At 53.4% G+C, this 16,105-nt stretch overlaps 1 protein-coding gene across 1 annotated transcript in view; it reads right to left on the reverse strand.

The window, feature by feature from the left end:
- The window catches only part of MUC4 (mucin 4, cell surface associated), a 29,707-nt gene that overhangs the window by 6,412 nt on the left and 7,190 nt on the right, over positions 1-16,105 (reverse strand). Inside the window, exons 4-18 of the mRNA XM_012639717.1 lie at positions 14,792-14,925; positions 13,812-13,976; positions 12,925-13,080; positions 11,726-11,856; positions 9,988-10,076; positions 8,200-8,379; positions 7,901-8,026; positions 7,058-7,177; positions 6,488-6,696; positions 5,885-5,975; positions 5,263-5,430; positions 4,714-4,815; positions 4,108-4,341; positions 2,883-3,020; positions 1,288-1,469 (exon numbers count right to left, since the gene is read on the reverse strand). Coding sequence (XP_012495171.1) covers positions 1,288-1,469; positions 2,883-3,020; positions 4,108-4,341; positions 4,714-4,815; positions 5,263-5,430; positions 5,885-5,975; positions 6,488-6,696; positions 7,058-7,177; positions 7,901-8,026; positions 8,200-8,379; positions 9,988-10,076; positions 11,726-11,856; positions 12,925-13,080; positions 13,812-13,976; positions 14,792-14,925 — 2,225 coding nt within the window. The remainder of the gene's footprint in view (positions 1-1,287; positions 1,470-2,882; positions 3,021-4,107; positions 4,342-4,713; positions 4,816-5,262; positions 5,431-5,884; positions 5,976-6,487; positions 6,697-7,057; positions 7,178-7,900; positions 8,027-8,199; positions 8,380-9,987; positions 10,077-11,725; positions 11,857-12,924; positions 13,081-13,811; positions 13,977-14,791; positions 14,926-16,105) is intronic.

The following is a 16,105-nucleotide window of genomic DNA, read 5'->3' on the forward strand; positions in this document are numbered from 1 at the left end:
CCCCACATGGCCCTGCACCAGGATCTCAGCCTCTACCCTCTCACACCACATCTCCTTGCCTCTAGAGTAAGACAGGGAATGAATGAATGAATGAGTGAATGTGTGTTCTGCAATCCCTTGAAAATTGGATTCCATGTAAGCTGCTGTTTCTTTCTCTATCTCCCTTCCTGACTCCCAAACCAAGAAGACAGAGCCTCACTGCTAAGTACCATGAGAAGACACAACAACCAGAATAATGGCACAGCAAAGCTCGATGGTTCCAGAATCTCATCAAGTTCCCCAGTCTCTCCTTTCTGACTTCCCTGCTGAAACCACTCTGGAAGTCTCCCTAACCTTTCAATACTTTCTACTGTCAAGAGTGGATATTTTGGGACATAGAGAATAGTATATTGATTTTAATCTCTGTTTTTCCCATTGTGTATTTCTTCCTTTTCTACCCCGGCCTTCCCACCTCTGTCCTCTTCAAGTACCAATTCTCTGCTCACGCTTCAGAAGGGTGTGTGTGTGTGTATGTACGTGCCGTGTGTGGGGCGAAGGAGGGGGTTGGGTGTTGCCAGACAAACACTTTCCTTTCTGGCTCCTCCTTTACAATCAAAAAATAAAAAGCAGATGGGACAAGAGTCATGGATTTAGGCAAGTATCTTGGCTGAAACTTGAATGCAGAAGCAACTTCTCCAAACTGAAAAGAGATGTTACTTTTAGCTGGAGGGAGAGAGTAACAGAGAAAATAAAGGGGTTTTGGGGGTGTCAAGATAGACATCACGGTGTCCCAACACCGTGATGATGAGACCCCAGAGAGAAATGGCTCTGTGGTGCCTGTAGGCAGTGGGACCACAAGTAGCCTCACGAAAGGTTTCCTGGGTCTGAGCAAGGCACAGAAGCAGCAGGGCCTCTCCTGGGCCTGCAGGGGCGGGAGAACAGGGCTGGGATACATCCTGTGTGGACTCCTGCCCAGGGAGCACAGGGACACCTCTGTGCCCTGCACCGGGTGTCACCCCAGAACTGTGAAACTGGGAACCACTGGGGAACTGTAGGAAAGGCCAAGGTGGAAGCTTCCTGCCAGCCTGGCAGATGGGAGGTGGGAGATAAAAATGCAATTGAACTATGAGCAATGAAGACCCACTTCTTCACACGTGAGTCTGTGGCCTGAGATTGGCATGTGCTCTACTCACCTACCATAGCCCCACCCACCCCCAACACAGACGTTGCCTAGAAGAGGCTGAATCACAACATCCCTCCAATTCCCATCTCCTTCCCCTACACATGGAAACACATCCCAACACTCACCTCGAGGGAGGAATTGCCCACCCTGCTGGTCTTGTTATATAAACACTGGCTCTCTTTGCTGCAATTGCAGACCACGGTCTTGGGCTGGAGTACGGATGACAAGCCAACTTTGGTGCTTCTTGCTAGAATCTCCAGAGTGAACGGTGTCAATGAGTTTGGTGTCCATAGCAATGTCCCATTCTCTGCCCAGGAAAGATGAGATCGTTGAGAGCTAGAAGACTCCTCTGCTCTGTGGTCAGATGCATCCTGGCATCTAACACCCTGACTGCTGATGCTGGGATTTCCTCCACCCTTCTCAGACCACCCATACATCTCATCAGGCATTTCCTTTGAGCAGGCTGGTATCCTGGCCAGGCTCCAAGCTGGAAGGAGATAGCATGATCCCACTTACTGATTGTAGGCAGGGACTCCTCAGAGGGGAAGGCAGTTCCCCTAAAGAGACCCCAAAGGGCAGTTCCCCAGGATGGCATGTCCAGGGGGATGGAGGACAAAGGCCAGGATCCTCCTGACACTTCCCCAGGCTACACTGCAAGCCAAACTGGCTTCACCCTCACAGTAACCCCAGCCCTAGCCCTGATTTTTCACCCACTCTCTCACTTCCCAGACCTTTGACCAGTCACCCCTTCAGGCACCAGACTACAGTGAAAAACTGCTACCTATCTTCTGATCGAACCTGTCTTATGTTTGTCAAGAACATAGGAAAATCTCCTTAAAGCAGCAGGTTGAAAGGAACTGATACTAGGGAATAGATGGCAGTAATTTCCAGACTGTCACTCTTCAGGAGTGGAGCCCAGTGGAGAATAAAATCTCCTGATGCCATGTGGTGTAGACAGAGCCATCTTTTCTTATGCACAGAGAAAGAAAATGAGGCAGAGAGCTGATTAGAACTCAGAATATGGTCCCTGGGGACTTTGGTTTAGCAAAGAACAGTCACCAGCATAGTTAATGCTGGCCATAGACGGAAGGCTGCAGCCTTCTGTCTGCAGCCTGTGCTTTGAGCCTCTGACCCAGACCACGGATACAGGCCCGGAGGTCTCTAATTTAATCACTGCTGAGAGGAAAGATGAATCTGTGTGTGGCCCCGGCACAGAAAATCAGACAAGGAATGACAAAACTATATTAACAAGCATGGTTAGCAAACATAAAAATAGTGAGGAAGGTACCAAATGAAGGTATTTGTATTTCTTTAAATCTTGTCCCACATTATATCCTTCTTTTAATAGACATAAAAATGTTGTAAATTAGTATTTTTAAATTGTTTTACTTGATTATTCTAATAGTTTGGTGACTGCATAATGATGATTAAAGATGATAGCATATTATTAGATTGAGATTAAGTGATCTTTGAATAAGATTTATGGGCCCAGAGTGAGTCTAGCTATCTGGCCAAATTGCCATAAGCCTGTCCTGACTATTACCTGGGAGCACCTGTTTGAATTATCAGTGTCATTCCTAAGAGACGCCAGTCCTGGATATTCAAATGAAAAAGGGACAGGAAATTGTGCTGGGTATAGAAATGCAGAATTACTCCAAGTTTGACTCTGACCTCATCCTCTACCCACTCCCACCATCTCCCACCCAGCCAAACATTTTACCAAAGAGCTTAACGTCAGTGCAGTGGTTTCCAAGAGAGAATGTGACATCCTCAGCGTTGCTGGTGTAGTGAAACAGCGTGGTATTCCCCCGATAGGCTTCAAGCACATGAGGACCATGGATAGAGGGCGGGTACTGATCTGAAACACAGAGGGGATGGGGTCTGAGACAGGATAGAATCTTGCCATATCAGCCTTCTCTCTCTTTCTCAACTACGAGTGAGGCATCCCCAGAACAGCGACCCACCTCTGGAGTCTGCCCACCCGGCCAAATCTTTATCCTCTTTCTCTACCTTCAAGCAGGGTTCCTTTCAAGCTCTTTCCTGGACAGAGTGCTATGCTGGGCACAGCACAAAGTGAGTCAGAGAACAGGGCAGACCATCACAGAGTTTTACCTTTGAAAAAGGTCTGGAAACCAGGAGAGTAATATCTAGATGGACATCACATTAGTCCAGAAACAGGGAGTAAAACCTTTTCACTTGTCTCTGTTTCTTGGAGCCCTACTATTTCCATTGCATTGCTTGTTTGCTCAGCCAGTCATTTAACAAGGATTTATTGAGCACCTACTATGTGGCTGGCACTGTTCTGGGTTGTGAGGATACAGTGATGAACAAATAACAAGAAGATACCTATGAAAATTATAAAATAAGTAGTTACAAATGCCAAGGAGAAAAATAAAACAGGGAAGTCACAGCTTCTGTGGCTGTCTTTAAAAAAAAAATTAAAAAAGTAAATAAAGCAGAGGAGGGAATGGGAAGTGTGGCCAAATGTGAAATTTTAGGTAGGGTGGCCGAGAGAGGCTCACTGAGAAGAGGGCATTGGAATAAAGGCTTGCAGGAGGCGAGGGAGCAAGCACGTGACTGCCTCGGGAGGGGCATTCCAGGCAAGAGAGCAGCACCTCCGAATCTCGGAGTTGAGAATGAGCCTGGAGTGTTTGGAGAACACACAGAAGCCAGTGGGGCTGGAGTGGAAGGGGTGGGCGAGGAGCACAGTACCAGGAGAGGCAATGGGCCACACTGAATGGGGCCTTTGAGGCCATGGCAAGGGCGGAGAGAGCTGGGGAGGAGTCTAGGGAGGGTTTTGAGCAGAGGAGTGTTAAATCTGTTAAATGAACAAAAGAATCTGTTAAATGAACAAAAATGCAGGGCTTAAAGTGGTATCAGGGAAGGGCAGCTCTTCATCTGTTCCCCAGCTCTGAAAATGCCTCCCTGGGCCACGCGCCGCTTACTGAGGGTGGCGTTCATCTCTTGGTATCTTCTAAAGAGCATCATCGTGTGAAGTCCAGTGCTTGTGTCGCGCGTGAGCAGGGCGTCATAGATGCACTGTCTCTGTCCGTTACAGCTGGAGACCAAATTTTCATCCAAGGATTTGTTTCCCGACAGTTGGGAAAAGAAGACAGGGGTGAAGCTGGAGGGCAGATGATCGTTCTTCTTGCCAAGGAGGCTTGTTTCGTTGATTTTCCCTGTAACGCACGAGGGTGATGGTGGTTCAGGGTGGGACTCTGCCACATTTCTGCTGTGTCCTCCCTTAACCCTCAGGTTACGTGGCTCAGGGCGGGGGATGGGCCGTGCCAGGACAGAACAGCTTCCGAGTCTGGAAATCTCTGCTCCAGTGAATGAGGGCACCCATGTCCCCACCCACGTTCCCCATCCTCTCTTCCAGGTAGAGAGATGCAGGTGGCATGAAGATGGAGGGGACAAATCTGGGGTGGCATGAGAATCCTGAGGCCCTTACAAAGGCTGGAGGTCTGGCTCCAACAGGCCTGAGGGAGACAGCGTACCAGCTCCCTCATCCTGGCCTGCCCCATTGGCCAGACTCTGAGGCCCAGACTCACAGGTCATTCCGTAGTGAAAAAGCGCCTCCTCAGAGCTCCCTCGGGAAAAGGTGGAGCCATTGGGCATCCTGAAGTCGTCTTCTGGATTGTCATTCCAGACCCCTGAGGGACAGAGCAGGAGGTCGGCCACCCCGGGAATGTGGCCCTCCCCTCGCCACACTGGAGATGTAAGGAGTGGGCAGGCCCGGGGGAGGGGAGGACCAGGCCTCACACCCGCCCTAGGGAGGCGGCAGAAGAAAACACAGGAGATGGAGGAAGGGGAGAGGGATGTGGCAGGCAGGGGAAGGAAGGAAAGACATGAGGGATGGAGGGAGGAGGAGGGCGCTGCGCCCCCACCCTGCCCAGAGCTCTCCTTGGTGCTCCCTGGGAGTGGCAGGAGGAGGACAGGAAGTGAGCCTCAAAGGTGGCTGAAGAAGTCCCTCCCCGCTCCCTGGCTCTGTCCGTGCCCCTAAAGGATCTGCTCCAAGGAGGCTGAGAGAGGGAAACGCGGTAGGGGTGTCCGGGCCACGGGAGGCGGAGCTGCCCTCCCTCTGGGGTCTGAGCTCCTACCCAAGAGGCCCTCCGTGTGGTTTCGATACTCCTCTGGGAGGCTGGAGGAGGCGTGGAGGATGTTGGAGAGAGCGGTCACTGTGATGGCTGTCGTCCCATCGAAGCTTGCTGACACCATGGAGCCGTTGCGGGTCAGGAGGACCCCGGTGGCATTGAATATCTCCCGGTCTAGAACATTGGGAGGCGGGTGAGAGAGCAGCCAGCATCGGCAACCTGGAGGCCACTGCCTGGGCAGCAGTGAAGGCTCACGGTGCAGAGCAGAGCCTCTGAGGGCAGCTCTGGGATGTCCCAAGGGTGCTTCGCCTAGTGGCCCCGAACCAAATGCACATGCCACCCTCGAGGCCCACACCACCTCCTTCTTCCTGGGGACTGAAGATGGGGGCCATCAAAGGAGAGGCCTCAGTGCTGGAAGGAGGGGGGACATGAAGAGGGAAAGTATAATGCCCTCCTTCTGGGAGAAGAAGCTGTTCAGGTACAGCTGCTGAAGGGACAGCAAGGGACAGCCACTCTGCTCTGCCCAATGCTGCCACTTCCACCCGCTACACACTGCTCCCAGCACTGGGTACCCTGCTAAACTCCCACCTGGGGAGGCAGGAGATGGTGGCTGATGTCCCCAGCCTACCTTCTCCATCTTCATGCTTAGTCTCAAATGTCACAGTCTGGTTATTGAGCAGAACACGGATAGTGTCATTGGGCTCAAGGAACCATTGAACCTGGAAGGGAATTGGAGGAGGCGTAAGTCCGACCTGGAGGTGGAGCAGAAGCTGAGAAAGGAGGCTTCAGAGAGCGACTCAGACTAGAACCTGAGCCTGGGTGAAAAGGAGGGTGCTGCAGAGCGTGGCGATGAGGTTTTGCTCATTCACGCCTGTGGGCCAGGCTCTGTGCTGGGCATGCTTTTGGATCATCCCATTTAAATCTTACAACAGCCCTGTGGGGTAGGTAATATTATCTTCATCTTCCTATAAGAACACTGAGACACTGAGCTAAGTAGTTTCCTCAAAGTCAAACAGCTGGTACATGGTGGAGCCAGGACCCCAACCCTTCCATCTCTGGATTTACTCTTTGGACCATGACATCAGTGGGATGTGTCCTCTCTCCCTCCTGTCCCCCTTCCCCTTCCCTTTCTGTGTCCTCTTCCTCCTCCTGGGCCTCAATTTCCAGCTGAAGGTCCCTGTGGGGCTCTCTGGGGGGGGATGCAGAGAGGTCCTGGGTGCCCCTTGCTCACCGCGATGGGGCCCAGGCTGCTGGAGTGGTACTGAGCCGCAAAGGCAATGAAGTTGGTGGCCTGGACTGAGCCCGTCTGGGCAGTGCGGCCCTGCAGCAGGAAGGAGGAGTTTCTGTCCCAGGCCCTGACGAGCAGGAAGTCCCCCAGCCCATTGAAGGTGTAATTGGCACCATCCAAGGTAGTGATGTGGGGGTCCCCAAACATCCAGGCTAGAAAAAAGGCGATACTGCATTAGCATGGCAAACCATGGGTACAGCCTAAGATTTCCCACTGCCCATCAGGCAGGGCATTTGTCCAGGTGGACTCAAGCCCCAGGGAGATGTTTGTGGAGTATAGAATCCTCCCCCAAGGCCCTTGCACTTTCGTGTCCCCAACCCCTATTCCCACTGCTCCCCAGTGCCATGCACAAAAGCCCCCATTTGCCATCAGCTCCACACTGGAATCATCTCCTTCTTCCCTTGTGGCCACGGCTCTGCCCCAGGAAGCTGGTCCTCTCCTGGTCTAGCCCCCTGTCCCAGAGGCCACGAGGCTACCCCTCCCCGGATGCTCTGCCTGAGCCCTGACCCTCACCGGGCCGTGGGGGCCTGTATCCAGCACAGCCAACGCGGGGCCGCCGCAGCCAGTACTGGGTGCAGAGGTAGGGCTTGTCATTCCAGCGGCAGCACCAGTCCTGCGGCTCCAGTTCCCAGTCTGTGAAGAACAGCGTGTTGAGGGAGGCGGAGGACCTAGATGACTGGCTGGAAGGCTTGGTAGGGCAGGATGGTCTCGGTGGCGAGAGTGTGGCTTCAGAACCCTGCACACCTTGGTTCCAATCCTGCTCTGCTCAAGGACCTTCGTGCTGGACCAGGTACAGTTTCCCTTGCAGGCACGTTGGGGCCATCGTGCAGCAGGGCATGGTAGGATGGTAGGACCTAAGCAAACTTCCTTTCTTGAAGAATGGGTGTCAAGTCCCACTGCTCTCCAAGTGCTGGGAGTGGGGAGGGCGTGGCTGATGGTCTGGGGACAATGGAGACTGCCACAGCATAGGGAGGAGGGTGGGAGGACACACACCCCTCCACTACGAGCTCTCTCTAACTGCCTTGGAGGGTCTCTGCGGGAGCTGTCTTCCCCCACACAGCCTGCCAACCTGGGTCTTGAGGGATGAGGTCGGATTAGGCCCTCCCCCCTTGCCTGCAAAGCTGCCCCCACTCGGGACCACGTGGAGATGGGGCAAGGGGCACTCAGCCCTAAGTCCTTAGGATGTCAGCTGGTGGGGATGTTGGAAGCTGTTTAACCACAAGATCAGGAAATTGAGGCCCAGAGAGGGGAGGAGCTGGGAAGGAGTGGGGACAAGAGGCTTCATTCTGAGGGCCCCACGGCTTGGCTGGGAAGAGCAGCAGCCTCTAGAGAAGGTGGGGTTGTACACACACGTACCAAACTGCCAAGGGCTCTGCAGTCTCCAGCCTTCACGAAGCTCTCCCCAGGGCCCGTAGCTGCAGCACACGCCTCCCTGCCAGGAGGAGAAGCGGCACAGCTGCCTGCCGCTCCAGTCCCACCTGTCTGCAACACGTGTAGACATACTCAGGCCCAGGCTGGGGGGTGCCTGGGGTGAGGGTGGGAACAGGGCAGGGGGTGATTCTGGGGAGGGGCTGAGGGCACCTCAGAGAGGACAGGTCAGGTGTGAGCAGAGAGGATGGTGGGAGGGCTTGTGGGGGACAGGAAGGAGGTGTCACCTATGCTGACGGGCTGGAATCGTAAGTCCCATAGTCCCTGCTGCCAGGAGCAAGGGCAGGAGATCTGGTTCCTGCCCCTCCTGGGCCACTGAGGTGAGCTCTTCAACCACTGCAGGCACTTGAGACGGTAGTTGGGCCTTTCCTCCCTGTGTAGCCTGTAGACCTGCAGCCCCTGGAGGCCTGGAGTAGCAGGGGAAGAAGAGGTTATCCTGGGGCCTGGGGCTGCAGGCTCATAAATGCACCCCTATGCCACTCCCTGCCTCTCTGGACAGCTTCCAGGGATGGGACACAATTCAGATTGGCAATGATTCCTCCCCAAAAGCCCATTTGAGGTACACTCCAAAGCCCTCAAATCTTGTATCTTGTACAAACCCTGGTACAAGTGCTGGGTGAGGAGGTCTTACCTGTACCCAAATCAGAGCCAAACCCTGGCTCTGACCCACCCACCCTCTTCCATCCTGTCACTCTCAGCTCCAACGCCTTCTAACCCCTCACTCGGTCCCTCCTCATGCACCCTCTATCTCAGCCAGGGACACCACCATCCACCCAGGCACACCATCAAGCACTGGCCCTTCACCTTTCATGCTCCCTGTCCCTCAGCCCAGACTCTGCAGTGGCCAGGGCAGCCGGGACAGAGGCCGATGCCCACAGGCCAAGAGGGAAGCCACAGAGAAGTTGGCATGTGAAGCAAGGGCCTGCTTCAATACGATGAGGCTGGGGAATGCCTCTTCTGGGCCCTGACACCACCTTTGGAAGGGTGAAGTAAGTGGGAGAAGAAAGCTTAAAGGGGGGTTGAAGTTTAAATAGACCTTAAATTCATTGTAAGTTACCTACTGCATACCCCAGCTGCATGGATGAGAAAGGAGTGCCAGAGGCCAAGACCCAACAGGATATAGTGTGTGAGATTTGACCCCGTACTCATACAAGTGAAAAAATTATCAAGATAACTACAATTTAAGGTTTTGAGGAGAATAATCATTGTTTATGATTATGTGTTCATGGATCTTCTCCACAACGTCGTGGTGTCAGGAGAAACATCAAATACTCTTCCCCAGCACACACACCCTCCCCATCCTCACATGCCCCTGGGCCACAAGATGGCACCCGTGATTTGACTTAGCTTATGTTTCTGATTACCAAAAGTTTTTGCCACAGAATAGAACTGGATTTATACCTCACAGTTTTCATGACTAATTTCTAATGCTAAAGCGTCCTTTGTCTTATCACATTTTGGAAACTAATGTGTTTCCCTTTCGAGCCTCTGGACATCACACTGAGTCTTGGATAGCACGGCTCCTGATATGAAAGTCTTTTTACCAGAGTGAAAGCTCTTCGACAGCAAACCTAGCTGGTCTTTTTCTTTTATTCATTCTTCTGGCAGTTGGCACAGTGTCCAGCACGCAGCAGGTGCTGAGTAAATGATGACTGAGTGAACGCCAGACCTCTGGAGCTCCTCTTGGTAATTCCCATAAGGGATCTCGTCTGGGTTCCCACTCCAGCTCTGGGACAGGACACCTGAGTATTGTCCGAACTGCCCCTTCAGGCCCCTGCCTCCCACAACACCCCATCCTCACTCCCAAGACCCGGCCCCCACGGAGAGCCCTCCTGAGCCTGCACCTCCTGGGACGTGGCAGGTACTAGCTTAGCCCGGCAGGACGTCCTAGGTGCGGGATGCCCCTGGAAATGGTGGAGACGCCGCCAGCTGCCTTCTAGGACTCCCATGGTGCACAGAGGGAGAACAAAAGAGGGCCTGAGACCAGCTCAAGAGTGACAAAGTGACACTTTTACCTGAGTTGGAATCCAGGAATTGGTCTGGACGATACCTCTCCCACAATGGCTGGGACATCAGCGGGCTGTTTTCAAAATACCCGTCTCCACTGCAGGCAAAGGGAAGACCCTCAGGCCTCTGCCACAGCACAGGCTCTTTCCCCCCGGTTGAAAGTTATGAATTCATTTGGCTCGTCAGTCAGACGGCAGCTGGCCAGCCAGTTGCTCAGTCAGCGGGTCAGCCGGTCAGCCAGCCCGAGTCTCTGAGCCCAACACCAAGCAGGAGAGGGAGGAGATGGCTGGGCAGGTCAGGAGGCTCTAACTTATCTCGCATCCGATCATCTGATTGCTAACTGCAGGAAACTGGCAGGTCCACCTGGTCATGAGACAGGAGTGTGAAAACAACAAGAGTTCAGGCCTCCCATTTGTTTGTTTCCCTTAAACCAGGGATTGTAGATTGTAGAGGGACATGCTGTGGGGGACAATATATTGTGATGGTTAAGAGCTGGTCTCTGGAGTTAGGCAGTCATGGGTTCAGCTGCTTACTAGCTTGGTGACCGTGGGAAAGTTACTTAACCTCTCTGATTCTTAAGTTTTCACATCTACGTAAAAGGGACTACAGCAGCATCTACCTCACAACATTGTGAGGATTAAATGCAGTGATATTTGTAAATCCCTCAGAATTGAGTGAAGCCTTGTTACAACAGGCGCTGCCACCGCCACCACCACCACTGCCATCCTCAGTGGTAGGTCCGGGCACTGCTCCAGGACGGAGGAAGCCCTGGCGTGGTAGCGTCACCCCAGGTGTATGCTGCAGGGCAGTCACTCCTGACTTTCTCCCTCTCTGACACCAGCTAGATGACACACACTTACGTGACACCTCCCTTGGGTGTACTTGGATGGTGTGAAATTCCTCGCTAGTTGGGTCATTCCACTCCTTTCTCCGTCATAGCATGGCAAAAAGCTAATGAAAGCAATGTCATTACAGGGCAACCTGAACAGAACTGTTTGCGGCAATTACCAGGAACAAAGTGTGACCTTCACGACTGATTGTCACACATCAGCATATGGGCACATATGACTGAGAACTGTTGTGTCAGAGCCTGAGCTACCTCCACACACCAGGAACCCACACTTCAACTGCCCACAGCCCCCACCCTGCCCTCCCTCTTCGCCACTGGCTCCATATAAGCTGCCAGGTGCCCCTGGGTAAGCGGGTCATTCTCAGGAGGGCAGGAAGGCAGGTTCCAGCCTCTGAGGTCTGGATTCAAGTCCCCACTTTGCCACTTCTTAGCTCTGTGACTTTAGACAAATTGTTTATCTATTTGTTTCTCTGTTTCTTTATCTGTAGAATGGGGATAATAGACAGTATCTACCTCATCGGGTGGTTGTGATAATCAAAGGAACTAATTAATGTACAAGAAGTACTTAGCGTAATCAATCTTGGCATGTATTACAATATTTGAGAAGTCAAGAGATGCCAGCTAGTCTTAGTGGAAACCAGGGAAGTCCAGGCTCTGGGAATTATTGCAATGCACAGGGATTGGGATGGGAACGAGAATGGCAGGATGAGTGCAGGAGCTTGTAATCTGAAATAGCAAGGTGCATGGCCCCAGCAGAAACTGGAGCCAGTGTGTGTCGGAAGCAGCAGCAAGGACAATGGCGCCTTGTCCCAGGGATGGGAGTGCGTGTGCAGCGAAAGCCCACTCTGCCCCTCTTCCTGCCATCTGCTTGGCACTGACAGCCCCTCTCTTCCCACCTGGAGAAGCCCATGAGGACGGAGGTGCCTGGGCGCTGGGTCACGTCCCACTGCATACTGCCACTCTGGTAGAGGAACAGGGTGTAGGACCTGCTCCCATCCGTGGAGAGGATGGCCTGGTAGGTGCTGGTCTGGGGGTGGGTAGGAGACGAACACAGGATGCCTGTGAGAGACCTGGGGTCTCCTCCCTCACGTCCCCCCGCCTGTCCCACACGCCTGTCCCAACACACACATCACCTATTCCTGGGCTGTGCAGAGCCTAAAATGCATGGGCCTAAAATGCTGGCAAGTTTGGGATCGGTTCAGGCAGCTTTCCTCCTGGGTGGCAAAGCACTTACTATGGGGGACTTGCCTTTTTTGTGACTCTTTTCCCAGGAGGGGAGATAAAGGGCTCCAGGTTACAATCCAATCAGAAGAGGGTTTGTTAGAGAAAGCTACAGGAACCTGAGAGATTAGCCAAGACACCAGAGACAGGGAGAGGCTTAATTAGCTCCCTTGGGGACATTTAAGGACATCGTCCAAATTGTCGCCTCCACCAGAAGAGCATGGAGGACCTGCAGCTGGTGAGACTGGAGGTTCTCTGAAGGCACATGCCTTGTCCAAAATAGGTCATCAATGAACTTCTGCTGAGTGAATGAGGAATAAGTGGCTTTAGACCAGACACGAGGAAGAACTTTGCAGCTGTAAAACCTTTGAGTCCTCAGAGGGCAGGCTGAGGAGACTGCGGTGCACCCCATTCCCACTGGGCGGCACTGTGGTTAAAACCAGAGCTTGGAGTCAGAAAAACCTCCATTCCAAATGTGGCTTTATCATTTGCTACCTGGGTGACCTTGAGCAAGTCATTTATCCTTCCTAACCATTGTCTTCCTCATGTCTAAAATGCAGATAATATTTACTATCAGGTTGAGCTAGTAATATACGAAATTGCCAATAGTCAGATATTTCTGACTTACAAAAATGCCATATCCTATGTTTCAACCTAACAATACCTAGTTTGCTGGGCTGCTACAAGGTCAAGTAAGTGAACAGCTGAGGCAGGCCTGGCCCATGGTGAGTGCTCAGCAAACGGTGGCAGCGGCAGGGGTTGCCATAACCAGCAATGGTTCCGGAGAGGCTTTTAGAAGAGTAGCCCCTGCCCAGGATTCTGGGATGTCTGACTCCCAGATGGCTCACAGGGAGCTGTCCGTGGGTCCACTCACCCTGAAGGTCCAATCTGCGGGGTAGGCGGGGGCATTAACCCACGTGACCTTCAGGGTCCACCTGGCTTTGTAGTCCCAGGAGTTTGTGAACTTATTAATCAAAGACTCCACCTGCTGGACTAGTGGGTAATGTTCATCATAGAGTGTCACATATTCCTAGGAAAGGAAGGCAGATAAGAACAAGGAAATGAGGGCCCACTCACCACCCCCGAAGGACCCCCACTTTCTGCTTGGGGATCCTGTTCACTCTAGTCCACCCCTGTTGCCCATCCCTCCCTGTCCCAGGCCTGCACTTTTACGATTAACTCTTCTTATCAGAAGCTGTGGATTCAAATTTGGGCTGCAGGAAAACCTGCAGCGTGGAATGGAAGATCCTGGCGCAGAAGTCGGAGTGCTCTGGACTGGAACTCACGCATGTCTTAGCTCAAATTGGCTCTCTCAGAGCCACTTGTGCCCATTTCTTCCTCCCCACGTCTGCCTGGTGGCTCCTTGAGGACAGGCATGAGTCTCTTGATCTTTGGAGCCTCTACAGTGCCTTGTTCACGGCAGGGCACAACACGCCTTTGCTGCAGCAGCTTTCATTGCATGCGTCCACTGGTTGGAATTATTGACCCAACGCAAGAGCACAGGAGGGCCCTGCTTGACCCGTTAGGATAGACCCTTTACAGCCTTGTTTTAAAAGCAAATGCTGAATTGCCAACCCCTATCCCTGTCCCCGGCAGGTGCTCTCGGGGTTGGGCGTTCCTGAGTCTGTTTGATGTTCCTTAATCCGTAGCCCACGGCAGCCCAGGCTCTGACAGCAGTACCACGTGCGACGCCCCCCATACAGCCCTTTGTCCCTCCTGCGGCTGCTGGTGGGTCCCACTGCCAGGCTGTGAAAGGCTCACCTGGTAATATGTGGTTCCCCAGCCGCTGGAGAAGTCAGCATCATCCCAGAACGGAGCCACCAGGGCCACAGGGTCCCAGCCCGTGAAGCGTCTTTGGAGTGGGTGGGGGTAGGAGAAAATCTGGTAGTCTGAGTCTGGGAAAATGATCTGGCCATTATCTGTGAACTGAGCACAGGGTTTTAGCATTCAGGGAGAGAGGTGGGGAGGAGACGTCCCAGCCTTGGGCGGGCTCCTTCGAAGTGTGACCCCAAGGTCCTCTCTGGGTAGAACTGTACAGATGTCAACAATCCCTGGAAGGTCATCTCGTCCATCTCCTGTCTGGGAGAGCCCTTTACATAATAATCTCACACAAATCCCCTTCACCCTCAGGCCATTCCTCGGGTCCCAAGGCGGTGGGTTTTGTCCCACTTTGGTGATAGACCCCTGGCTGTAGACCAGCCACTCACAGGACACACACCTCCAGGTGCGTCCCCTCAGCCCATCCTGAAGCTTGTGACACAGGTCCAGATGGGGCTAAAGGGACTGCTACCCTCACCCCACTGCCGTGCTGTCCTCTCCCAGTGTGTCCTGACTGAGCCCCTCACTGCGGACCACAGGGGCCAGGACGGCCCTTCCCACTCTGCCCCAGGGGACATGGACCAGGGGACCAGAGGTTAATCGTGGAAAATGGAGACGGCACAAACCAGGCAAGTTTCCCCGAGCATAGCTTCTTACTCATGAAAGGCCCGGAAAAACATCAGTGAGCTGGCGGGGCCCTCGACCGGGGTAGAGACACGTCCACACGGGCGGGGAAGCCCTGCCTCGCTCCCTGTTTTCCTCAGCGGAGCCCTGACGCTAACGAAGACTGTGGGGGTAAGCGGGGCGCCTGCAAAGGGGCCTCTATGCTCCCTTCCTCTTGGTCTCGGGGCGTCTCGGAGCTGGGGAGAGAAGCAGGCCCGGGGTGCACAGGCCACGGGTCCTGCGCCGGGCCGGGGACTCACGTAGAGGGAATCCCGGAGAGAGGAGCCGAGGGGGAAGCCGATCTGGGGCTCGAAGAGCGGTGAGGTGAAGTCCTCGGCCCTCCTGACAAACTTCCGGTCTCCGACGTGCTGCCCGTAGCGGAAGAGGAGAACGCCTGGGCCCGGGCAAAGGACAGTAGGAGGTCCTCATGGGCCTTGGCCTTCGTCAGGGCCGGAAGGGACCCCTGGAGCTTCCCCTGAGCTGCTCCTGAGCCTGGGACCCTCCAGGTCTCCTCTCTCCCTCTCCGCTCGCATTTAACCCATCTCCTCGTTTTACTCCCCAACCTGGGACTCTCATCCTTCGCCAGCTTGGAGAAAAACAGGCCCTGCTGTCAGAACACCAACAAATATCCTGCATCTGTTCTGGTAGTCACAATTCTTTCAAGGGTTAAAAGACAACAGTCCGATGCAGTGAAGATTAGTAATTGAAAGACCTTTCCATAGAATGAGACTTGTTTCCTAAGGTGATATTTCTCCAGACAAACTTGAAGACCCAGTAGAATTTGTCCAAGGGCCCCCTAGAGGTCCTTGGGCTCCGGTTTGAGAAAACTTGTCCTAAATATTTCTCAGCGGGTCTCTTCCCCTCCATAGGGGCGGCCACCGGCTCCTTGGCGCCCTCACCTGGTCTTTCTTGGAATAGCGCAGGGTTGCTCCCCGGCCATCCCGGCCTCCTCACTCACGCCCTGCAAATTCTCCCACCCTAGTGCCCTTTGTAAAATGCAAATCTAATTGTGTCCTCCCTGGTTCCCCTTACCTACAGGAGTCCCCTGCACATCACTCACCACTCTCCTCCTTACCTTCAGCCACCTCAAATGCTCTCCTCTCAATGAGGCAATGGGCCTACTTTTCACTTCCAGACCTTTATTCCAGTGGTTCAGACCCTCCTCCCTGCCTGGGGTGCTCATCTTCCCCTGGCTCCTATTCACTCTTGCCAGGAAGCCTCCTGTTTACCCTGAACCCACCCCCACATCCCACAGGGGCTTTCCATCGTGTGAGGTTAATACCCTGGGCTTATTCCTCTATCTGCATCTAGCTGGACAGTTGATCTGGCCCTTGCTGAGTGGCATCACGATAATTTCTCTATGTCCAGCTCCTAGTTCAGTGCCATGCTCAAAGCCAGCACTCAGCACCCGACTCTGGTGCTGTCTCACTATCCCCTAGAAGGTCCTTCTTTTTTTTTTTTTTTTTTTTTGAGACAGAGTCTCACTCTTTTGCCTGGGCTAGAGTGAGTGCCATGGTGTCAGCCTAGCTCACAGCAACCTCACACTCCTGGGCTCAAGCAATCCTTCTGCCTCA

This window comes from Propithecus coquereli, unplaced genomic scaffold (genome assembly GCF_000956105.1).
Source record: "Propithecus coquereli isolate 6110/MARCELLA unplaced genomic scaffold, Pcoq_1.0 Scaffold10, whole genome shotgun sequence".
Taxonomy (NCBI): Eukaryota; Metazoa; Chordata; class Mammalia; order Primates; family Indriidae; genus Propithecus; species Propithecus coquereli.